Source organism: Rousettus aegyptiacus, unplaced genomic scaffold (genome assembly GCF_014176215.1).
Source record: "Rousettus aegyptiacus isolate mRouAeg1 unplaced genomic scaffold, mRouAeg1.p scaffold_m13_p_16, whole genome shotgun sequence".
NCBI lineage: Eukaryota > Metazoa > Chordata > Mammalia > Chiroptera > Pteropodidae > Rousettus > Rousettus aegyptiacus.
In genome coordinates, this window is record NW_023416291.1 from 22,644,722 (window position 1) to 22,669,949 (window position 25,228).

General features: G+C 41.2%; 1 protein-coding gene across 1 annotated transcript; it reads left to right on the forward strand.

Moving 5' to 3' along the window:
• The first annotated feature begins 11,224 nt into the window (after window positions 1-11,224).
• LOC107518848 (L-threonine 3-dehydrogenase, mitochondrial-like) lies at window positions 11,225-20,902 on the forward strand. The gene is given in 11 exon segments (XM_036233337.1): window positions 11,225-11,322; window positions 12,628-12,783; window positions 12,785-12,822; window positions 14,407-14,449; window positions 15,109-15,174; window positions 16,313-16,464; window positions 16,563-16,738; window positions 17,530-17,620; window positions 18,782-19,021; window positions 19,024-19,050; window positions 19,658-20,902. Coding segments are annotated over 11 exon segments (1,251 nt in total). The 3' UTR covers window positions 19,822-20,902.
• Window positions 20,903-25,228: the final 4,326 nt, after the last annotated feature.

Genomic DNA, 25,228 nt, shown 5'->3' on the forward strand with positions numbered 1-25,228 from the left:
CTTACAAAATGAGTAAGGAAGGTGACTTCCTGGAAGTTACAGGATATTCATATTTTGAGGACTTAAAAAGTAGAAAGTCACCAAAATCTATATGTATTGCAAGTGAAGTCTGATAGCAAGTCCTTGCCTTGGCTTTTCTGGCATTGAGAGGTCTTTTATGGTTCAATCTTAAGATTCCTGATGAAAAATTCCAACAAAGTATATTTAATTACTATTCTTACTGATCCTATATAAATAACAAGCCAAGTTTATTGAAATTAGACTTATTGTACGAAACAAAATTAGTCTTAATTTGGCTATCTTTGTCACAGTTCTTCAGAGAAACAGGACCAATAGGATTGATCAATCGAGCAATCAATTTATTGTAATGAATGGACTCACCTGGTATGAAGTCTAAGAAATCCCACAATCTGGAGACCCAGGAAAGCCAATGGTGCAAGTTTCAGTCCAAGCCTGAGTCCAAAAGCAGGAGAAGACTGATGCCCCAACTTGAAGTCTGTCAGGGAAAGAGATGAAAGTCTCCCTTTTATTCTACTCAGGCCTCCAATAGATCGGATAAACTTACCCGTGTTGGGGAGGGCAATCTGCTTTACTTAGTCTGCATTTTCAAATGTTAATCTCTAAGAAACACCCTCACAGAGATATAACTGGAATAATGTTTAACCAAATATCTGGGCACCTCATGGCCCAGTCAAGTTGACACATAAAAATTAAGCATCACAAATGGCGATGAGACAGAAATTTCAGAACAGGAAGAGCCAGAGACTGGTCTATATCTTATGGAATGCCATGCCCAGACCAACTTATATTAAAGAATTCTTGTCAAACAATTTGTTTATGAGCATGTGTCAACATTTATTTATAATATTATAGGCTGAAGAAAAATTTCTAATAGGTCAATTCAAAAATTCACTCTAAATAAGGACATTTCATGAGAAAAGTGAATTATTAGAACAGCAATCCTCAAAGTGTGGTGGTCCCTGGGTCAGCAGCACGAACCTCACCTGAAAGCTTGCTAGAAATACATCCCCAGAATGTACCCTGTACCTACTGAATCAGAAACTCTGGGCTACAGACCAGAAATATGTGTTCTAACAAGCCCCCCAGCTGATTCTGTGGCACACAATAGTTTGAGATCCACTCGTTTATAATTGTTAGGTCAGATGCTTAAAAAGAAAGTCTGATTCAATGTCCCTACCCTCTTGACTGTCAGGAGACAGTCAATGGGAAGGTGGGGGTAAGTGGGAAACTAGCCCATCAGAGCAAGTCTTAATCAAAACATTTCTTAAGCATTTATGTCGGAAATATTAATTGCTTTCTGGCAGGAGGTTATGAATTACAGAACATGTCTTGAGTGATTTTTTTTTAGATGTTACCAGCATTGCTTTCATCTGTTGACATAAGAACATCCAAACCTGGAGAGAATTTTTACAAAAATTTGAGTCAAACAGAGGATATGCCTGAAGCAAGATCTCAACAGACTGAGAACAATGCTTCTAAGAATAATAGTTTGTAGTTTCTTTTATGCACCTGAGATTAAGAAGGGAACATAAGGAAGTTTATAGGAAGGTGGGAGAAAGTAAAGTGGGGATTGGCGCTTGAGGGTGGTCACACTTTGATTACTTCCCATTAAATTTTACAACAAAGATTTGATTCATCACTCAGGATTGTCTCTTCTCTCTCTCTCTCTCTCTCTCTCTCTCTCTCTCTCTCTCTCTCTCTCTCATTTTAGAGTTAAAGAAATACAATTCCTCCCACTGCGAATCTCCTTTTGTGGTCATTATTTCCACAAACTCTATTTTTCCCAAGTGAAATTTTACATATTTACATTTTGTTAGGAAGATTTTTAGTTATTTTTATTGACAGATTTTACTGCATGCATTTATTTTACTTTTTAAAATACTTTTTCCACTTACTCTTTTAAGATCATTTTAGACCTCCGGAGTAGTAAGAACAGTAGAGTTCCTTTATACCCTTCCCACGGCTTCCCCTAATATAACATAACCATAGCACGATTCTCATAACTAAGGAAGTAGCATTAGGACAATGCAATGAACTAAACTACAAACTTTATTTGGGTTTCACCGGTTTTTCCACTGTTCTTTATCTGTTCCAGGATCCGATGTAGGATCCCACCTTATGATACTTAATCAAAAAAACAAAACCAAATATGGGATGGATTGACTCCATAAAAGAAGCCATAGGCAGAGTCTACAGGAGCTGAGTGGGGCTGCTGAGGACAGGACGCTGTGGACATTGGTCATTCATAGGGTCACCAGGCGACGAGCTGACTCAGTGGCGTGCAACACACTCTTGACTTCAGTGTCTTACAACCCCGTCTTTCCTGACTTTGAGACTTTTGAAGAGCAATGGTCAGTTGTTTGGGAAATGTTTCTCTACTCGTGTTGTCTGATGTTTTCTCATGATTAGACTGAGGTTATGCATCGTTGGGAAGGATATGACAGAGGCGATATGCTCTTTCCAGGGCGTCATATCACGAGGTACACGATGTCGATATTTCTGATGATGTTAACCTTAGTCACTTGGTCGAGAGGGTGACTGTCAGTTTTCTTCACCATAAAGTTACTATTTTCCCTTTATTATTAATAAACGTCTATTTGGGGAGAGATACCTTGAGACCACACAAATATCCTCCTCTTTCAAGCTTTCACCCACTAATTAGCATCTATCTGCAATCTCACCTGCAGCAATTATTGCTGTGGCGTTCTTATGGGGAATGCCTATTTCCCTCATTCGTTCTACATTTATTAGTTGAAATTCTTCTGTACGAAATAGTTGTCCCTTCTCCCTCATTTATTTATTCATTCATTCGTTTATAGCAATATGGACTGGAGGAAATTTATTTTTATCTATTTTTTATTATTTGGATTTGCGATCTGAGAGCTAAAATCTCAACCCTGAAAATGGAGGGAAAGTCTTAATAGTATCATTATCTAAGTTCGGGTAACATATCTACTTTGCTGACTTAAGCCAAAGGATATAAGGAAGGCAAAGACTGGTTGGGAAGACTGGAGAACCTGCCTGGAAAGGAGCAGGAAGCCCAGAAGCCCACAGGCAGTGGCCCCTGGCAGGGCTGACCTTAGAGGGCCTCTGCTGGTGGAGACATCACCTGCTCTCTTCAGATTCTTGGTCGCTCCAATCAAGGTTCAAGTCTGAAGGGAGTGTCTCTGCCGGCTGGCTAGGGGAGCCGGAGGGCTGATGCTACGTGTACCAAACTATTTCCATGACAAAGAGAGAAATAGATGCTAGGCAGCCAGCAACCGCCCACCTTTCAGTCCCTTGGAAATCAACCCTTCTCCTTGGACCCTCCTCAGAAATAAAAGTTGAAACCATGCTTGCCCCTCCCTCCAACCAACCAGACCAGGAGCAATGTAAATCTCTTCCTACAACCCCACTCAAAGCACGAACTTTGAGGAAAACAAAAAATAATTTCTCATTGTATGATGGCGTCTATTGGAAAGAGCAAGAGACCTACTGCCTGGGTCAGCATTCTGGTCCCCTTGGTCTTAACCAAATGTCTTCATGTCTCCGGGTGGGGCTTCGCCTTTTCCATTGTGAAGTGGGTATAAATGGCCTTAATAATCTCTAAGGTATCTTGAGAGGCTAAACATCTGTAATTAATATTTCAAAATTCAAGCGCACCAAAGGAAGACCCGTAATGAAGAACATGTTATATGAGAAAATGCTAAAGAGCCTGGAAAACGTAAAATTAGACGTATTTCATAAAACCATAGGTTCTTAAGGGGACCTTAGAACTGTTTTTCCAAAACCCTAACGTGCATGAGACTAACTCGCGGATCTTGTTAAAATGCAGATTATGATTTAATAGCCCTGGGTGGGGGCTCCTTTATCCAGGGACCACACTTGAGTACCAAGCCTCCAGGGAAGATGGGTGGTTCACAACCGTGACAGCACGGCACATCGGCACATCGGCACATCGGAACCCCCCGAGGAGCTTTAAAACAATACTTCTGCCTGGGCTCTCGCACCTCACCGCCCCCCGCCCGAAGACATTCATTTGGTCTTAAGTGCAACCTGCGTTGGGAGAAATTTAGAAACTCCTGGTGATTCTAATATGCAGCGAGGTCTGAACACCACTGCCCCATTACAACCTTCTCAAACTTTAGTGCGCGTCAGCATCCCCTGGAGGTCTTGCTCAAACACAGCTAGCTGTCCCCCGCCCCCAAAGATTCAGACTCACAGGTCTAGGGTGGGGCCTCGAATTTGCATTTCTGACACGCTCCCGGGTGATGCTGACTCCAGGGTCTGTGGCTCGGAGGTCATTTAATCTTACGGCGATGTATACCACGTGGGAAACCGAGATGAAGTGAGTTGCTCAAGGTCTCTCCACAGCAGACCTCCTGACTCTTGTCCCGGGCATTTTCCTCAGCTGTCTTTCCAGCTTTCTCTTCTGCGTGCTGCATCCTTCCCCAGTCCAATGCGGAGCCGCTAGACGCCAACACGAGCAGGTCCCCTGAGGCTCCAAAACGGCGGGTTTGCGCTTAGGGGAGTGCCCGTGCACAGCCGGCCCCTGAATTCTCCACGGGGTGGGTGCCCGGCAGGGGCTGGGCGAGGGGAGCGCGCGGCCCGGGCCCGCGGGGACTCGCTGGGAGAGTTTAGCCACCTCGACCTGCGCGCTCCGGGGCTCCGAGCCCCACCCCCAGGTGACCTGGCGCCGCGCCGTCGGCTCACGTTGAAAAAGGGGATTGGCGCGTCGCGGGGCGGGTTGCGGCGCGGAGAGGATAAAGGCGCCGCGCGACCAGCACCCGCTGAGGTTTCGGCTCGCGGCGCTGGCGCTTAAGCGGAGCGCCGCGTGCCGCTCGGGCTCCCGCGCCACATCGCAGCATTTCTGGCCGCTGCGTCGGAAGGTCGGTGCGCAGGTAGCCAGAGGTTGCCCGATGGCTGTCCTGGGGCGCTAAGCGCCTTTTGGGAGCAGAGGCCGACGTCGCGCACCCTCTTCCCGGCTGGCGGGATGGTTGCGACCCGGCCGCGGCGCCGCAAACTGCGCTCTCGCCGGAGCGCAGCGGGCACCGGGGAGCTGGGAGGTCAGCTCTGGAGGAGGCCCGGGGCTCTGCTGGGCCCCGCAGGGAACGACACCCTGCCCCCTCCACCTTTTGGATGGGCACCCCCCGCCAGGGACTAGGGGCCGCCGCGGCTATTCTCATGAAACCTGTTTATCGAGTCAACCCCCGCGGAGGGTGGGGTCTCACACCCTTTCCGTGGGAACCAGGCTGAGGCCAGAGACCCGTGTGCAGCGCAAGTCCTTGCGTCTTCTTGGGTTCCCTGTCCAGGGCAGTTGTGCATGGGAGGAGGGGGCTCCCGCTCCGCAGAGCCAGGCCGCTCTTAGGGCTCCGGGATTCTCCCCCACCCCTGACCCTTTCTGGCTTTCGGATCATCCCCAGATGCTCGCTGGAGTCTTGTCTTTACATTGAGCAGTTCGCTATGTGCTTTTCGTAGACTGATTCTATTAGATTCTTTCAACGATCTATTTTGGTGGTCCTATCACTGTCCCATATCTGAGGATGAAGACAATTGAGGTTTGGCAAGGTAGCCTCACACAGCGAGAGAGTGCAGTGCGTGGCCTTGAAACCCTCCTCCGCCATGCTGGTCGGTGCCCTCCTCTGGGGAGGGGGAGGAGCCGCCTGGAGCCCGCAGGGGGTGGTGGGGAAGATGCCACCTGCAGGAGCCCCGGCCAGGGGAGTGTTTCCTCTTCGTCTTCTCTCTTAGGTACCTGGTCGCATTTCTTCTCTCGAGGGAGAAGAGTGGGGGTGGTGGAAAGATGGTTTGAGACTCAACGACCCGGTTTCCTCCCGCTTCCTCTCGGTGATTAGCATCTGCCTGACCTTGGGTGGGTCAGTCCAATCTGTGTAATGGAGAAAAGATCCCCGTTTCAGGGTTATTGTGAAGCTTCAATAAGAGATCAGGAGAGCAGGTGCTTGTCAACCCTCAGTGGTTATGAGGTGCCCGATTTTCCCTTGGGTCATTACCATTAAGAGGACACGTTATTACTTCATGAACCAGAAAGTTTAAAGGTGAGACTGCCTTGCAGATATGTTTTCTGAGCGTTATTGGTCCTTAAAGCAGAATAAGAGGTGGGAGAATCCAGGGGACTCGAAGGTGGGCCTGATCATCAGTGTCTTTAGAAGTGAGAGCGGGCGCTGGGGCTGGAAAGTTGTCAACTAGGCAATGGCTGACCTCTCCTCAAAGCGGTTTCACTGAGTCCAGCGCAGGAAGCTCCACTTTGAGGAGCAAAGAGTGAAAGTTTGGAGCAGCTTACTGTTTCTGGAGAGCCCTGAGACTGGAAGAAAAGACAAAGGCAGTAGGAGGAGAACAACAGGTTCCTGCAGGTTGGCAAGTGAAGAAAAAAGAATTAACAGGGACTCCGTGGGGCAATGGCTTGGGGGTTCAGATGAGTTAGAGGTAGGCAATCGTACTGTCAAGTCTCTGGGAGCACCACTGATCTTCACCGGGTGACATTTTCCAGCTCCTCAGCAATATGTGTATGCACAGACCATTTCTTGGGGCTGGAGACTTCTTTCGTAATATAAATTTTATTTCAAAGTGTGGTTTTAATCACAACAAAATTTACCATGTTAACCATTTTTAAGTTTATAGTGCAGTAATTGCAAGTATATTTATATTGTAGAACTTCATCTTGTAAAACTGTAGCTATGCCCATTAAACACTAATATCCCCTCTCTCTCCCTCCCACCCTTGGCGACTACCTTTCTGCTTCCTGTTTCTATGACTTTTGACTGCTTTAGATAACCCAGAACTTATACAAGTGAAATTAAACAAAATTTGGCCTTTTGTAACTGGCTTATTTACTTAGCATAATGTCCTTGAGTTTTATCCATGTTGTCACGTGTGACAGGATCTCCTTTTTCAAGGCTGAATACTGTTTCCTTGCATGTGCACACACACATATGTGTGGGTATCACATTTTCTTAATCCATTCATTCATCAGGGGTCGGATGCTTTTAGCTTCATGCTTCATGTGCTGGAGACATTACTTAATGCACCCTTATTTACTATCTCTGTGGCTAAGAATGATTAGAAATTTGAGATCACAAGACAGCAAGAACATAAAGGGGAACTGATGGTGCATACTTAGGAAAAAGGCCTGTTTTGTTGGTTGTTAATATTTCATAAATTGGAGCTTCTCTCATTATTCCAGAAACAATTATCTCTCTCTCTTCAGAGCGATCATAATTGAAGTCTTTCCTTAAGAAACAAGTAATTTTTTTTCTGAGAATAGGGGCATTCTATGTTTTGTGATAGAGACAAACTCCTGGTATTCCTTGTTTTCTCCCTCCCACGTGCCTGTTCAACACAACGGTGTCTGGTGAGTACTGATATGCATCAGGCACTGATAGGAACTGCTCATCAGAGCTCTCAACTTTATAAGAGAGGCAGCCATATTGTCTCCTGGTACCTAAAACCAACACATCCAAAGCCAAACTAATTCATCTTCTCACCTGACCATTCTCGCAGCAGGACACATTAGAGACCTCAGTATTATCATTCTTGATTCCTTCACCAACCCTCACCCCACCCGGAAACAATTACCAAAGACAGTTGAGCTCTGAGTCTATCATCCCCACCCTCTCAGTGACACCACTACTGTTTAAAGTTCTGCCATGATTAATGCAGATAAGGATATAGGCTAGGGGACAGGAGAAGTTATATAACAACCACCCTAGAGAGGCCTAGTTGGAGAACAGTCCCATCATTTCTGGAGGAGTCTCTTGACCTGTTTCTTTTTCATCTCTTCGCAGTTAAACAACGTGTTCGGGAGAGAGTCTGTGGACTATCTATCACCTGATCTTTAAGGAGGGACTGAGAATCTTTGATGGTTTCCCTATGTAAATGTAACAACTAGCTTGGCAAAACAAGTATTGCTTTAGAATGACTTTTCTCAAAGCGTGATCTAGGGAACCTTGGGGTTCCCTCAGAACTTTCGTAGGGTCCATGGGGTCAAAATTATTTTTAAAATGATACTAAGATACTATTTGCCTTTTTCATTATTTTTCTCCCAAGCGTATTGTGGAGTTTTCCAGAGGCTACGTAACTTGTGAAAAGTTTTTCTTCTGATGACTAATAAAATGTGTGTTTGTGTATTCTTGCGTTTCTAGAATCTTCTGATAGTAGGCTCAGAGTATAAACGTGTGTGCATTTTCAGAGGTGAACTTAGTTTGTTGTTAACACTTCTACTGTGTACTTACTAGCTACCTTCAGTCATCTCTGCTGTCATCTCTGTGACCTCATTTTCTTTTAAGTCATTACTTCGAAATTCTTAAGTTTTCCTTGTACCTACATGGAAAAATAAAAAGTATGCTTTGTTGTCTTGATTTAAAAACTTCACTAAATTTTTTAATGGCATAAAAATTCTTTCACATTTAATATGCTAAAAAGAATATTTGTACATTTTTATATTTAAGGATAGATTATTGACTGAAAAAGGGATATTATAAGACTTGATTTTTCTACTCAAAGCTATACCATCCATGCCTATTAATTCCAAAAAAATTTAAAAAATGAAATGACATATCAAAGTTTCCTGACTCATGGAAGGGAGAAATTTACTCCAGAGAAATGGACAAAAGTAAATAAGACATACAACATATTCATGCTGTCCTCAGTGTTATGGATGTTAGAAATTTACCTTACATGTCTTATGACATAGAACTTTTTTGAATAAGATGGTACCAGTAACATTATTCTAAGACCAGCCATTTAGAGTCATCCAAAGAAATGAATGGAATGGCTTAAATGTAGATGTGATGAGCTCGCTAAAAGCCAAAAATCATTCATTACAGCTTTCTAGCTAGAAACGAAAAAGCTATTGAAACATCTGACTGGATAAGTCAACAAATTGCAGTGTGCAGAGAAATATACGATATAGCTTTGTTTGGTTGAATACGCACTGAAAGAAATCATAGGACTGCCACTTTCTAATAATATAGAAATTCATCGATTTAAAAATTTAACTGGAAACATGAAGACCGAGTTAGTATCTTAACAGAAGTGCATTTTTGCCTTACAAATGGAACAATTTGCAATCATGGCTGGATTTGCCATTTTGTTTGTATTCTGGTATCAGCACCAAACCAATCATCAAAATATCTTTTTAATGAGTGCTTAGCAGCAAACACACGTAAGTCTAACGTATTCAGTGTAGAATAACTTTTTTGAATGTCATGGTTTATTTTGGAATAAACTGTTGAATTTGAATTGATGGCGAAAAGCAGTACTAGTTAAAACTACCGGCGCCTTTGCACAAATCAAGGCTGTAACACCAAACTATACCAGTAGACATGGTATTTGTCATGTGCTTTCAATAAAAAAAGGAAAAAAGAAAATTGCCAGCTTTACTTAAGAATGCCCTTTATGAAGTAGTAAAAATGATCAATTTTCTTAAATCTTGACCCCCGAGGATATATACTTTTAGTATGCCATGTGGTAAGTGGATGCACTTGTTCTGTATTGGAGTTCGATGGTTGTCAAGAGAAAGCATCTATGCGATTGAGTCGTGAGCTGAACTGGACCCCTTTTTTTCACAGAGAACCATTTTTGCTTCAAAGAATGGCAAATTATGGTTATTCATACTTGTATAATTGGAATACATTTCCAAAACAAAAACAAAAAATGAACCAAGTAAGCCTGTGATCTCAAGGAAAAAACTAATGGTTTTTGTTGCCAATTAACTTGTATCCAGAACTGTGAACTTGATACTGTCCCAATGCTTGGGAATTTTCTGAGGAGATCAGTAGTGGTATTAACCAGTATGACTTTGATACTGTATAGGGAATTGTGCTGATATTTGGAAGCTCTACATAAATCACTGAACTAATATTTTCCGAAAGACTAATGCACAAAATTACAAAATCATGCAGGGATAAAAGATACATTCAAAGCATCAGCTAAACTCCTAGGTTTTAATGTAACAGGGTCTGAAAGTTTCATTGATATGGCTTCATATTCTGCATTGCAACTAACCTTTGAGAAACTACCAGGTGTTGAGTTTTGGACATTAAAAATGAGTATCCAGAATTATCTGAAAAGACTTAAAATATTGCTCCCTTTTCCCTATTCTTTTGTGCTGTGCGTCTAGATTTTCTTCATGTACTTCAATCAAATGCACAAACAGATTGAGTATAAAAGCAGATGTGAGGATCCAGCTGTTTTCTATTAAGGCAGACATCAAAGGGATGTACAAAATCTAAAACAGTGGTATTCACAAAATTTTTGTTTTTGAAAATATAGTTATTTTATGAAAATATGCTTAAGTTAACATTTGTTGGTTTCAAATGAATTAAGATGTTAAATATTTCTCAGTTTTGCTTTCTGATACAGCAGACATTGTTAGATACAACCCATATAAACAAAGCTTTATGTAGTCCTCAATTTTTAAGAGTGTAAAAGACTCCTAAGACCAGAAAACTTGCTGCCTTAAGAGTATTAACTTGAATTTGGCAGTAGTACTATAACCTTGACTTAGAAAAGCTATATGCTGTAGATGGTTGGAAGTGGTTTTTGTTTTTGTTTTTAACTTCCATGCATTGTTAATCAAAACAATTCCATAATAGGTGCAGTAGTACTGCTTGGTGCTTAAGCATTGGATCCTGGTGGCTGCCATGGTTAAATTCAATAGTGTAGTGAAGCACTCACCAGGCTTGTGACAAATAGTGAGCATCAAATGTTAGCCATTAACAGTAGTGAGATATGAAGGACCAACTCCATTGTGAATTGTCTGCATTGTTAAACTGTAGACGTTTAGTGTTCAGTTAAGGATTCGTGCCTCCTCTGTGCTTTGCCCCTGTGGGGAAAGAGAAGATGGATAGAGTTGTACCTATTTCACATCTTCAGGGTTTGCCTTTTCCTCATGGGCAATCTCCTCAACCTTTAAAAGAAAAACAAACAAACTTTTCCACTTATTTTGTTTTTGGAACTGAGAATTGCCTTTGAGTTTCAAGTGTTCTGATAAATCAAGCTTGGCTTCCTCACCATCCCCCTTGAACTTGCTGAAATAAGTTAATTTAAGAATCAAAGTTCTTACCTGGATTTGAATGTCAACAACAGCTGCAAGGATGATCTCCCCAAAGCCTTCCGAGGGAGGCTTGAAGAGAACCTCGAGCCTCGCCTGTAACATGGCCCACCTGGAGCCTCCCTTCCAATCGTCACCTGGAACGTAAAGTCAGAGATGTGCCACTGGAGGGTTCTCGTCTGCTTATTTGGGAAAGTGAGCCAGGACAAAGGGCCCCAGGAGGTTCATAGGCTGCATCTGACACTGGGGGCCTGGTGAGCCAAGCCACTGACCCGACGGAAGTCTCTGGGATACCACCTGCCTTATTTCGGCGTCCTAAAGAACTAAAGCACCATAGCTCGGAAAAGGGGGTTAAAGCGTATGTTTCAGAAGGTTATCTTTTCCTTTTGTTTTCTATATCTGGGTTTTGGGGTTACAAGAAAGCTCCTGCTACGTCTGGCATATTAATTTAGAATTACTGTTTTCTATCTCCTCAAGGCACTGAGTTGACTATGGCAATAGGCTAAATTCATATCTTAAACTGGAAATGCCTTCAACTGTGATTTACCTTTTCTCTTCATGATGCAAAATATAAGATGGGTGACATCTGTTCATCTCCTTTGAGGGAGTGGGGCAGCAGAGTCAGATCTGAAGGTTCACTAACCGGTTCTGTTGGCAATCTTACAACTGACAGGTGAAGGCCATTGGGCTATGTGCAGAGTGCAGTCGGCCTGAGGTTAGAGGGTGAAAAGTTTGCTGTTTGAACCAGCAGAGCGAGCTGTGTGGCTCCGATGTACTCTTGTGACATGCTTGTCTGATTGTTGGGAGGTGGAAGGGAGAAATGGAAGCCCAGCATGCATTGTCTGGTCTCAAGCCATGTGTGATTGAACCATCTTGACCTTTTGAGGCCAGACTGATTTCATGGTTGGTCATGGGTAAAGCCGATGATGAGAAGGAGCTACACTAAAATAGAATATACATGATCTGGGAAGAAAGGAAAAAAATGGTTTTTCTAAATGATCCTTTCTAAAGGGATTGCTTTAAAGCAGAAATTAATTATAGCTTATTAAAAATTGCTGGGGACCTTTTCATCTTAAGCGTTTGCTTTTCTAATCTGGTTCATTCTAAAGATAATATCTGAATGTTAGGAGGAGATTTACAGGGCACTGTGTTATTAAACCTGGGACCTCTTTGAGTTCTCTGATGGCATGTGGACAGATTGATAAACAGCCGCTAAAATTTAAAGCCTTCTCTAAGATCCAATGACTTGGTATTTCTGGTGGGTACTATACAGCGAGCTCTGTCATTAGATCGCAGTTGATGTTAACATTGTGCAATTCCAATTCTAAATCTCCAGCCAGCATTCGTTTGCCTGCACTTTGCATGAGAAAAGTTTTGTCCCCTTTCACAGGGCCTGGCTCTTGGTAGGGTCTTGACTGGCATACTCAGCAGTCTCTTTAGTTCATGAATCTAAAACACGGTTTTGCTCATGAGGGTTAATTTTGGTTAGAGAGTTTACGTTTTGAGGGCTTGGGAGAATAAAATGTAACATAATGAACTCCGCTCTTTTTTTCTTACAGGAGATTCGAAGAGAAAACACCAGTCGTTAGGATCCTACGACAAATCGTGGGCCAGCTGCTGCCGAGCCCCGCTTGTGGCTATGGGACTGTCGCCCTGCCCGGCCAGTTCCTGGGCCCCTCTCCTTGGCAAATTCCAGCAGATGCCAACTTCCACTCTCTTCTTGGAAAGAGACCAGCCACGTGTCTTAATTACAGGTTGAGTCCCCCCCGCCCTTTTTTTTTTTTTTTTTTTTTTTACACGTTTGCAGCTTATTTTCTTTTCTGTACAGCTTTGGCGTAGCTGTGTATTTGTTTTTGGAATGTCTCACAGTCCACCAGCTGACATGTATTAATCGGAAACTCCCTTTTCCACCCTTGGCTTCCTCCAGAACATTGCAAGTCCCAATCCCTTACTTGGTCATCGTTGCCAGCCAGCGCTTGGTTTCCCTTCCATAATTTTTTAGTGTCTGAGAGAAGTCCTAGGAAAGAAACGGGGAGCCCAAAAGCTGCCGTGGAACTCCATTCCCCTTCCCTGTAAGGACCGGCCTGGGAGCGAAGGCTCACAGGGAGGGAGTGTGCAGGGACTAGAGCACGGATTCTGGAGCCAGGAGCATCTTTCCTTGGCCAAACTCCTCATCCCAAACTCGATGTCATTCATCCTTAGCAGTGACTGCGCAGCCGTGCGTTGGAGAGGATAAGCTAGGGCCTGCCTGGAGGAACTCGCCCCCTCCACCTCATGTTGCCGTCAGTCTCCTCCTTGTCAGACTTGCTCCCCGATTCTTGTTACCCCGTGTTCACCCAAAACCTGATTCTACACCCACCTTATGCCAGACTTCACCGTCACCCCCATGTACTTCCAGCCAGCCCAAGCCCACCTGTGATCTGACTGACCTGCTCCATTTCCTCCACCTTGCCAGGTTTTCTTCCCTCGGCTTCTCGTCATGATTCGTACTACGTTCCTCACAGTTTTTGTGCGTGTGTCTTTCACTGCCTCCTGCTCTTCTCCTGCTGCGAATGGGTTTCAAGTTAGTCCATTCCCTTCCGCACTTTCCTCCTTCCTGCACTAAGGAAGCGACTTCCAGGCCCAAGTCAGCGTCAGTGAGCCTGGGTTTAGGGCCTTGTTAACTAACCAGTGCTCACAGGGAAATCCCGCTTTCTGTATCTTCCTGCCCCATTCATTTCTCCCAGATGAAATTTACGGTTGTGTTCCCCCGAATGCTCCCCCAGCCCCCGCCCCAGCGCTCCCATTTCTGTCAGCGGCATTTTTAATGCCATCTTGTTTATCTTAATGGCTCTTTATCATTCCAGTTGTCTGCCCTTCTTTGCAAACGATTCCTTGGTTTGTCCCATGTCTTTCTCCTTTTATATCCTATTCCAGTTCTAATGGAGGATGGGCTTCTGGAAAATCCCACCAGAGACTGATACAAACAAGTACGTTTGACTTTGAGTATTTTGTGACCCGTAGCAGGCAAGCTTCAGAGCCCATCAAACAATGAAGGCAAAGCTGGGAGTGAACTCCCAGCTCGGGGAGCTAGGAGGTCGTCCAGTTTTCTTGTGAGTGTGCTGCTGCCTTACCCTTGCTCCCCCTCAGCCCCTCTGTGCTGGAGAGAGCTTTGTCTCTGAAACTAATATTCCCTGTATTGATTTCTGTCCTAGCTTGGAGGTGATTCGATTCCATCAGGCCAACCTGGGCTTGACCTAATTAGCTAAGATTATAAATATAGTCTTATTTCATTACATCTGGGAACAATTGCATGGGTTAGATTTGGATTAAATTTTTACTCTGTTCACTTCATCTAGGGGATCCTGTCCAGCTTGGAGCGGGGCTCGCGAACTTTCTGAGGTAAGAGGCCTAAAAGTTGAAATTTAAAATCTGAGTTCTATGGTATGGTAAGCTTGTCTTTAGCATCATTTGACCGTTTAAGCTTTTCTCTCCCCTCTTGCCCCTCTCTGTTTTTAGGGACTCATACCTAAATGACTGTTTAGGATGTATTTTGTTTTGCCTCCTGATACAGGCGTCGTTGCAGGTCCTTGGCTCGATGTGCTGCCCGCTCTCTTTTCTAATCCGGGCAGAGTAAGGCGCATAACTCCAAACGAATCACTCCATTTTCAGATGTCTTGGGGGCAGAGGGACGTGCACGTAGAAACTAACAAGGGACAGTGTGGGATTTGGAGAGAGTGGGATGAAAGGATCAGAAGGCAGGAGAGAAGAATGAGGAGGGAGAGTTGAAAGCTTAGGGGTACGAGGAAGTCAGTGGTGGCAAATATAGGGATGATAATGGCGTGAGGGTAGAAACGGAATAGGAGGCCACGAGCAGGGAGAGGGAAGCCTGAGGGTGGATGGAACCGAAGGTGCGTGTGTTCAGGAACAAGGGGGAGGAAAGGCATAAAAGGAGGGCTTTGCAGGCTGACAGGAAATTACAGTTCCTTTGAAAGATTTTTTTTCATAGGACTGATTATATCCTAGATGCACCAACTCATGTATATTGATTTTCCTTTCAGGAAACGATATGGAAAGGACAATGTGATTTCGTCTGACATGAGGAGACCCTCTGATCGCATCTTCCATCGTGGTAAGAGATCATTATGCCTCGCTTTTGTTTTTATCTTTCATTTTCAAAGCGCAGTCGGAAGGGCAGGTCATGGAATTGGCGTGTGTGACAGCTTCCAACCAGGCTTGTGAATTAAAGAAAGAGAAGTTATCGAGGCACCGTTATGTCACTTAGGAAAATTACATGTTTTCGTCCTTGACAGTTCTGAAATATGTCTATATTAACACTGCTGCTTGTTCAAGTGTCTTGAGAGCAGGAGAGTTTTTCCGAATAAAGAGTAAAATCTTGGAATGATATCTTTAGGTATCATTCGGAGTAGTATCTTTGGAATAAAAGCATTGATTCCTGTCTTTTTGAGTTTTTAGTTAACTTCTTGGCTCAAAAGCAAATGAGCACAATCAAGTTCTGTGATAAGGAAAAGGAGCTTTAAAGATTTGGAGAAATCGGTCTTCATATTTCAGCATAGACTTGTGCTTAAACTATTGTACACACACACACACAAAATCTCAAACTCCTCTAGTCAAGTTTTCTGCTAGCTCAGAATCGTTTCTGTAAGGTCTTCCCGTCCTGCCTGGCTCAGTGTCATCTTCTTGCAGGGAGGAAGAGTGGTAATTTGCTGTCAGTGGGGAAAATTGACGGGGAACAAAATCGGCTCGACCTCTAGCCTAACCGGGTGTGACGAACTCGTGATCTGCGCTTCTTCAATACCACAGTTTTTGTTGTTTTCTTCACCCCATTTTTTAATTCATTTTAAAATGTGCGGATTTTAAGCAAGTGAAATCACTTTGTGTGTGGGGTTGGTGACAACATCGGCTAGAGCCAGTTGCCTGGTTGCGGCCGCATTTCTTGGTTCTGGCAAGTTCTTCACCTTTCTGTGCCTCAGTTTCCTCAAAGACCGTGTGAGAGCTAAATACACAGAGAGGACCCTTAGAACAGTGCCCGTAAATCTAAATCCCATATAAATATCAGCTATTATCAACTATGGGGTGGTTGGGGTTGATGAATCTTCAATAAAAAAAATTCCACCTGGCGTCCGAGCAGTTCGGCTACCCTGTGGGTACTGATGGAATCCACAAGTCAACGAGGGAGGGGGGAAGGTCCACCTAGCTCTTCAGACCCCAAATGTTTCACTTCTGTGGTTTCGCCGTGTTCCTCACTGGCCCATTTATTTATTCCGACATTGTGGATTACAAGAATCTTCACGAGATGGTGGTAAAGCACTGCATCACCTGGTTATTTCAACATAGCGCTTTGCTCAGTGCGGTCGGAGAAGCAAACGTGTCCTTGGCGAGAGCCGTAAATATCACTGATAAGTCTCAGAATCTTGCCCAAAATGACCTGTTTACTAGTTTTTCCAGTTCTTCAGTAAGAGGCTTTTCAGATTGGGATACTGTCCATTGGTTTCAGGATTGCATAATGTTCTGGACATTCCCTCAGAACTCAATTTGTGGTTATTTGTGTCCAGCACAATTGGAGCTTTTGGACTCACTTCTCCCTGGAACCCAACCCCCGACCTCTGCACTCAGAGACCCAGGACGATCTATGGGGTGTCCAAGGTGCACACAGAGCTCTTGGGAGAAGTACACATTGCTGGGCAAGATGGCTCAGGGTTTCCTTTTCTATTCCTTTTGCCTCAGACACCTGCTGATTCATCTTTGGAGGGACTTTGCTGCTCCCCCAATTCTAGCCCCCAGAAATGCTCATAAATTGATTGTGTGTGCCAAAAGGCAGGTACGATAGCTCTGTAAGAACTCGTCAGCCACACGGTGACATTCACCACTTCCAGAGGCCCCTCAAACGGCATCTGTTGCCCTTTTTCTTTAGACTGCACAATTCTTTCAATCTCCCAATATCACTAGTTATTGGTGGCCATTTTAAAACCTTGTATTACGAAAAACTTCAAACATCCTTTTTTTTTAAATACTCTTTGTCTTTATAATTCTATAGCAAACTTAGGTGGTGTCTGATCCTTCCGCTGATATATCATGGTTGTTGCTGACATGTCACTCACCGTTCTTCCCTGGATTCTTTGCAATGCTGCATTGCAGGGACCTGCTGATGGAGAAGCATGTAGGACAACGAGCAGGGACTCCTTTCCAAAGATAGGTTGGAAATCCATACCGCAGGCAGATTTATTATTTACTATGTCGATGTATTCCGAGAACGATGGTTCCTTGAAGATTAAAAGTGGAAGGGTTATTAAAGAAAAATGATGAGTGACTCTTAGAAATCCTAGAGTCTTCTTTTCCTTTAAGAGAATTTTAATATAACTGCGTGGGATGGTTATTTCAGAAAACGGCGTTATTTCTTTGTATTGCTCTATCTGATTGTAAAGATTCATTTTAAAAGTGAGTTTTCCCGGTTTTGGTAGTAGTATTATTACCGGTTCGGGTCAGATTTCCGATGCCTGAGATATCCCGGCATTATTTCAGCTGAATCCCAACCTGGCAGAGGAACAACTGGTATGTGTTGTTTCCTGTCTCATTTGTATGTAAGGTAGACTTCCATGTATGCAAAACAGGGAAGGGTGGTGATGGATCTGCCGCTTTTAGCTCTATGCTGACTGGAGTTTCTGCATCCTCTCCAGGACGAGCATCTGAGAAAGCCCCTTGAATCCTGTTGACTTACACTCGCTCAGGGCAGCTTTTGCTGGTGCTGTAAATGCAGCTCAGGATCAGCCACCCTCAGTGCTGGAAGCGAACAAAACAGATAAGAATGAAAAACAAATTTGTTACCCACAATGTAGGAAGATGGCAAATAAGAAATAGCCTCTTTCTTTGAATACAACCTTTACTTATTAATATAGAAAGCTCTATTAAAATGGACTCTATACGTTGCATATTTAACAGGAACATAAGCATCATCATCATTATTATTATTACTATTATTAGTAGTAGTAGTTTGGACTCAAGCATGCATTATATTCAGTAACTTTTACATTACAATTCGTTTCCATATGAGCGGTCCTCAGATGCAATAATATAAAAGATACTTGACAAAATCTGGAAGGTTTTAAAGGAGGTTTTGGTTACTTTTAAAAAGCTTTTGCCTTATTTTGGTGCTGTTCCAAATATGAACGGGGAACCCCTGGGGATCCTTGAGACCCTTTCAAGAGACCCAAGAGGTCAAAACTGTTTTCATATCAATACTAAGACACATGTGCCTTTTTGCTCTCTTTTCGAGTGTACCGTGGAGTTATTCAGAAGCTATGTGATGTGATGTGCGATAGCACAGCAAACAATACAGAAGCAGGCAGGGAACCCCAATTAATCGCTCATTAAAACAGCAAAGAGATTTTCAAACCATGAAACACACCATTCTTCTCACTAAATCTTTTGTTTGGAAAATGTGTTCTTTTTCATAAAAAATATCATACATATGAAAAATAGTTTATTATTGAATTTTAAAATATAATCTTTTTAAAAATTCTCAGTTAATTTTTGACATAGTAAATATTGATATAATTCACATTAGTAGAACCTCTTTGGGGAGTCCTCAGTGTTTTTTTTTTTAAGAGCATAAAGATGTTTTGAGACTAAGTTGTTTGAGAACCACTGCCTTAATCCACAAAGCTTGTTCACAATTTTGTTCTAACAGGACCCACAGACAAGATTCTCTTTCAGACTATGCAGTGCAGATTTTCCACGATGCTGTAAAGAATGGCAAGTTTGAGTGCAACCTGAAACCTAGCACAAGGCTCCCTGTGATGTACCTCGATGACTGCCTCAGAGCCGCCCTGGAAGTCATGGAGGCCCCGGCGGCATCCCTCTCCATGAGGACCTACAGCGTCAATGCCCTGAGCTTCTCCCCTGAGGAGCTGGCCCAGGAGGTTCTCAGGCACATACTGGAATTTCAGATCACCCACACGTGGATTCTGTGCAGCAGGCCATAGGTTGGTACGTCGTTGCAAACCCCTCAAAGCTCAAATTAGGCTTCGGTCTGTGCTGTGAATCCCTCGACATAAACTGTGGGGAATAAGGAGAGCATGGCACCTTCTCAAGGGTCTTGACACATTCTGGAGAAGGAGCTGTTGAGCCTAAGTCCGCAGATGCTGCAATTTTAGGAAGTGCTATCTAACGTGGATGGGATAGTTTCATTCCAAATAAATAGCTTGTCGGCATTTTACAGTTTAAACATAAAACAAGCAGACATAATATGAAAACAGCCCTGGGTTTTTTTAAATGCTGTGACTGTGCCTGCCGCTCTGTGGCCTGAGCACCATTTGAACATAAAATTCCTACCTTATGAGTTTGCTTGAGATCTTAATACTATGTGACATCTCACGGTGCCTGACAGCAGACATGCAGTACAATCTTCTGATCTAACAAGGAGACTATATATGTGCATAGCAACTGCTCTGGTCTGCTCAAAGGGGCCATTTGAAAGCAGGAATTCCTCTTGTGGTACCTCATATGATAGACCTTTATATAAAATGTTGGAGACCTTTTTGCAACTCCAGAGCCTGAAAAACTTAAGCTACTTTTCATATCTTTTCCTAGTGGACAGTTGGCCAGTGAACTTTGATGACACCAATGCTCAGAAGGACCGGGGATGGAAACATGATTTTGATCTTCCAGAGTTTGTGAGGACAATGTTGAACTTCCATGGTTTTCATACCAGAGTGCCCAAGCTAACTGAAGGGATCAAAAAGAAGAGCTCGTGAATCCCAGACAGCCGTGAAGGAAAGGCAGGAATGACTCTAAGGTTATAGACTTTGAAGAACCTAGAGTATTGGAGTCAAAGGTCTGATTGGATGAAATTTTGGCAGCTCATGTAGAAGATGGAAAATCGAATTGGCTCTAGCATTTTCAAAATGCTGTCGGTTTGGTGATAGGACTTCTAAAGTTTGGCTCTTTGCCTAAACTTGTCCAAACATACATATTACAGAATGAACACTTAAGTCCTAATAGTTTTCATTTCCTTAATTAAAATGAAGCAACCATTTCTGGGAAGGTGGAAGTGTGTGACCTTTGTTTTAATTAAATTTAATTAAATATCACTCCTAAGGCTCTATTTTTCTCTTGACTAGAGACCAAAGATCACATTTTACATACTACCAAAGATGAGCTCCAAATTAAAAAGCATTTATTATCCAATCAGAACATAAAATATATTTGATGTGTTTATTAAGCCCATGTTCAAAATGCTCAAGAGATTTTAACACTTCTTCAAAAATGATCACTTTTTTTTTTTTCTGTAAGAAAGTATGTCTGTAGGAAATTAAGACTATTAAAGAAGATGTAACCAATGAAGGGTAGCACCTCTTTTATTTGGTTGCCTTCTTGTTAGTGAGCTAAGTGCTAATTAGCAGGAGTGTAGGTCCCTAACCTGGCCATGTCAGCCTCCCAGAAAATCTTGTCTAAATCCACAGGTTTCTGGGCTCCACCCTTCAGGTTGACTCAATAAATGGGGATGGGAATCTCAAAATGTCACCGGCCGTCCTATTCCAGCTCCCGCCCACTGTGGTAGGCCAGTTCCAAACACTATTTTCTAAAGAGAACCTGCTTATTATAGCCTTTTTTGTGCACTCTTAGATTGAGACCTCAGAAGAGTTACTCTAAACCCTTTGAAGCCATTAATGTATAAATATAATGTATAAATACATAAATATCCAGCTACCTCAGGATGTGCTACATGTGAAATCACTAGAAGATGAAACTGTACAGATGAATCATAGGTATATTAGTAAACACCTGTCAAAGATTAAAAGGCATTTATTATGTGTTTAATGACACCATTATGTATTTGGAATTTTAACTGCTAGGTAGAAATGTAAATTTTTTTGGAGGCATAACTGGATTTAAAATCTGACTTGTAACTGGAGAATTTCTAGATAATTAAATTATTTAATAGTTATGTTGATATAGTTTTTTCTTAGTCTAATTAAGCTTACTTTTCTACATTTTATTTTCTAAAACCAAATAGCTAGTAATGAGTTCTTTTTTTTTTTACAACTTTATTGAGAGATATTTTATATATTGTAAAAATCGGTATACATATGTTTCAGTATATTCATGGAGTTGGGCGACCATCACTATAATCTGGTTTTAGACCATGTCGACATCCCACAAAGAACTGCGTATTAGCTCTCCCCACCCTAGGCAACCATCAGGTTACTTCTGTGGCTACGGATTTGCCTTTTCGACACTTCTCACATAAATGGAATCAGACCATATGTGGTCTTCTGTGAGCGGCTTTTTTCACTTAGAAGAATGTTTTCAAGGTTCGTGTTGTAGCATGGATTAGTATTCCATTTTTTTTTCTTTTTGTTCTTCATTTTATCGCTAAATAGTATTCCACTATGTGGACATACCACATTTTGTTTGTTCATCTATCGAAGGTTGTTTGTTCTTTTTAGTTATGAATAATGCCGTTACGAATATTTGTATAGATAATTGGGTTTTAAGGCTCATTTATTTCTTGTTCACAGTTTGAAAAGCAGTTCTTAAGCTCTCTTAATTTATTCTCAATTATGTTAAAGGAACAAATTTTTTCCTTCCATGAGAAGGGAAGAAGTGATTGACTTGAGTGACCCTTCCCCTTAGACCCTATTCTTCCAGTGTTTCCACCATATTTTTGGGGTAACCTTGTAATTTGGGCCCTTTGGAGGCATTTGTTCTAGAATGGCTATAGATTCTATAAATCTATAAATGGACCTCCAGGAGAAGCTCAAAGATGTGTAAAAGAACAGTGAATGCTGTGAATTATATGGAAAATTCTTACTCACTGACATCTTTGCATTCTAATGAAGACTAAAATTAGAGTCATCCTTTCTATCTAAATAATTTCTATCTGGTGTACATCTTGAGATCCCAGGAGATGACTCGATGTTTTACTATAAAAAGTTTTCCTTTCTGTTGGGGGAAAAGGTTAATTTAGAAATGATATGAGAAGAGGAAAGTGTGGGTTTAACCGCAAAAAGTATGTTTCTGATTTTATAAGAAAAGGAAGAATACAAAGGTTGACCTTGCTCTGATGTTTTTTATCTCGAAGATTTCCACAGACCACCGATGTAGTTATTCATTCTGGTAATGTGTTTTCTGTGTGACATTGCGACCATGTCCCTTTGTGTCATTTTGCAGATAGCACAGCCTGATGGCCGTCAGCAAGATATACTGTTTAAAATTGAGAAACAGGCCCTGGGCAGCAAATATTATTGCACTGCTTGGACACTTCCTGTAGAAGGGAGTGGAGTCTAATAGCACTTTTTAAACTCACTTTGGCCAGATTGACAATTTGTTATTATATGTTATGGTACGGGCATGAGTGTTTTAAAAAAAAAACATTAAAAATTTTTTCATTAAAAACGTTTCTATTAAGAACTTAAACAATAGTTATGTAATGAGAAAAAAAGTTGCCTTCTCTAAACACAGTCGATAACTGATTTTAACAATATAGTGTAAGTCTATATTCTCCCTATGCTTATATAATGTAGTATCAGATAGTCAGACCTTTTTTAAAAAAACTAAAAGTAGTGCTAAGACAAAATTGTCAAGTTTTAGAAAGGAATCACTTGAAATTCTTGCCACCAAACATAATAGCTGTTTATATATATATATATATATATATATATATATATATATATATATATATACATATTAGTTTCACATGTACAGCATAGTGGTTAGATGTTTATATAATTTATGAAGTGATCCCCCAATTAGTACCCGCCTGACACCATACATAGTTATTACAATATTATTGACTATATTCCCTACACTGTACTTTACATCCCCATGACTATTTTGTAACTACCAATATGTACTTGTTAATCCCTTTAGTCCATTTTGACATTGATTTTTGCAGTCTAACAGATCAACAGCAAATGGTCTTTTCCTTCAATTTGTATTAGATGCAGTATTTTTTTAAAATATGATGATGTCAGTGGCAATTTTATCCCAAACCACAGGTACCCCTGTGCATAACACCAGGGCATTCAAAACCAACCCATCCAGTGATTGCCACAACATTATTTACAGTATTGCTCTCAGTGATTTTTAAAGAACACTGAACACTTGAAATTGTAGCTTTTTGATCTCTGGGAACATTAGCAAATCTGTTAATTTGCCTCCTTCTTTAGAGTCTGTTCTATCAGCACCCGGTATTAGCATTGCTGATAGTTTAGGCTAAAAATATGTTTCCACAAACAGCATTCTGTTAAGTTACTGATAGTGCTGGCAGTATTATAATGGGCATTGTGCTATCTTATCTATTAGGCAAGCCTTTCTAAAGGATACTTTGGAAGAAAATTTTGCCTTATGTTGAGGCATGAGTGATACAGTCTTTGCCAATAATCTTTGTTTGACATTCCTAAGAAAAAAATTGTTTTGATTTGTAAATGAAACAGTTTAAAAATTCATTTTGCCCAGTTCTCTCTTTAGTGCAATCTTCACGTAACTCAGAAATCTAAAATGTATAGATGATTGAGAAAAGTTTAAAGATAGTTTGTAGTGTGCAAGAATTAACCACAGTAAGTTCCTTCTCCCTGAGAGATATGGTTTCCCATTTTTTTCACATCCAAGGAACTCAGAAAACATATTATTAAAAACAATTTAAAAATATGTAATTAGAATGTGCCATTATTTGTAACACCATTATTTTTATGTTCCACTAAAAAAAAAAAAAATCCTTTCTATTAAACACTCAATGCTTTCACATTACTGGGAATTTTTATTTTATATCTTATTGAAGAACTTCTTTAGACTTGATTAGACATAGATTTTAATCACTTGTACATACATAAAAAAAGAAATAGTCAAATGCTTGTTTGGGATAATACCTAAAACTTCACACCTGACTTTTATGAGTCACTATTTGACTCAGTTGTTGATCTCTTTTTTTCCACCCAATGTTATGCTCTGTGCCAATGAGTGTTGATGATAGAACATTCTTAAAAGAATTTATAAAAACTAAAAATCATTAGTGCTAAAAACCAGCTTTACAATTAGATCAAGTTAGTCTGCATCAGGGATGTGGCTAAATATACCAGATTCACCCCGAACCTCCAACTCTGGTTCCTAGGAATAAAAACCTGACACTTATCCAGCAGGTTTTTGTTCTGTATTTTTTATGGTACCTGTGTAGGTGATGCCAACACTATTATGATCATTACCTGGTCAATAGTGGTTATTTCTAGAATAATTTGTTTACAGTATAGTGGTCATCTACCACAATGTCTGTACATGAGATTATGTATCAACATGAAAACATAAATCTTCAAAAAATGAAAACATATACTGTATGGTGTTTTTCTCTGTTAGCTGATGACCATAGATGTTGAGGTTCCATTTTAGGTCTCTACCTACTTTTTTTTTTTAGTTTTTAATTAATTTTAAAAATCTTCAGTTGTTAAGTAGACTTATTATGGTGATCAACACTAATATTGAATCATTACATTGTACACCCAAAACTAGTATAATGTTATACATCAATTATACCTCAATTAAAAAAAAATTTTTTAAACACTCATGGTGAAATTCAAGCAGTATGAATGGGTAAATACAGTGAAAAGTGTGTTTCTCAGTTGCCCTCTTTAGAGGTGATCATCATTGGTTGCATATTTTACATATATATGTAGTAGTAGTAGTAGTGTGTGTGTGTGTGTGTGTGTGTGTGTGTGTAGCATGCCTTTTTCATTTAACCTACAAGGCTTTTCAGGATGAGTTCATTTGGATCTACCTCATTTATTTTAAAAGCTGAATAACTTTTCATCGTATGGGTGTATGAAGATATTTACCTGTTTTCCTAATGATGGATATTTAAATTCTTTCTAGTCCTTCACTATTACAAACAATGCTGCAAAGAACATCACAACAAATAATGTTAAACTTTTATTGGTTGAAAACACCAAAGTCACTTTCTGGGATTTTTGAAGGACAGAGTTTTTCTATACAAATACCTATAAGTTCTTAAAGGGGCACATATTCCTTTTTTTCTAACATAATAAAAATGTATTGAATTAATATAAAGAACTCACTTAAAACAGTACAATTATATTTACCAAATGTTTTTAGAAAAGAGATATATAGAATAAATATCTCCTATTTCTTAAAGTTTGTTTTCAACTGGGA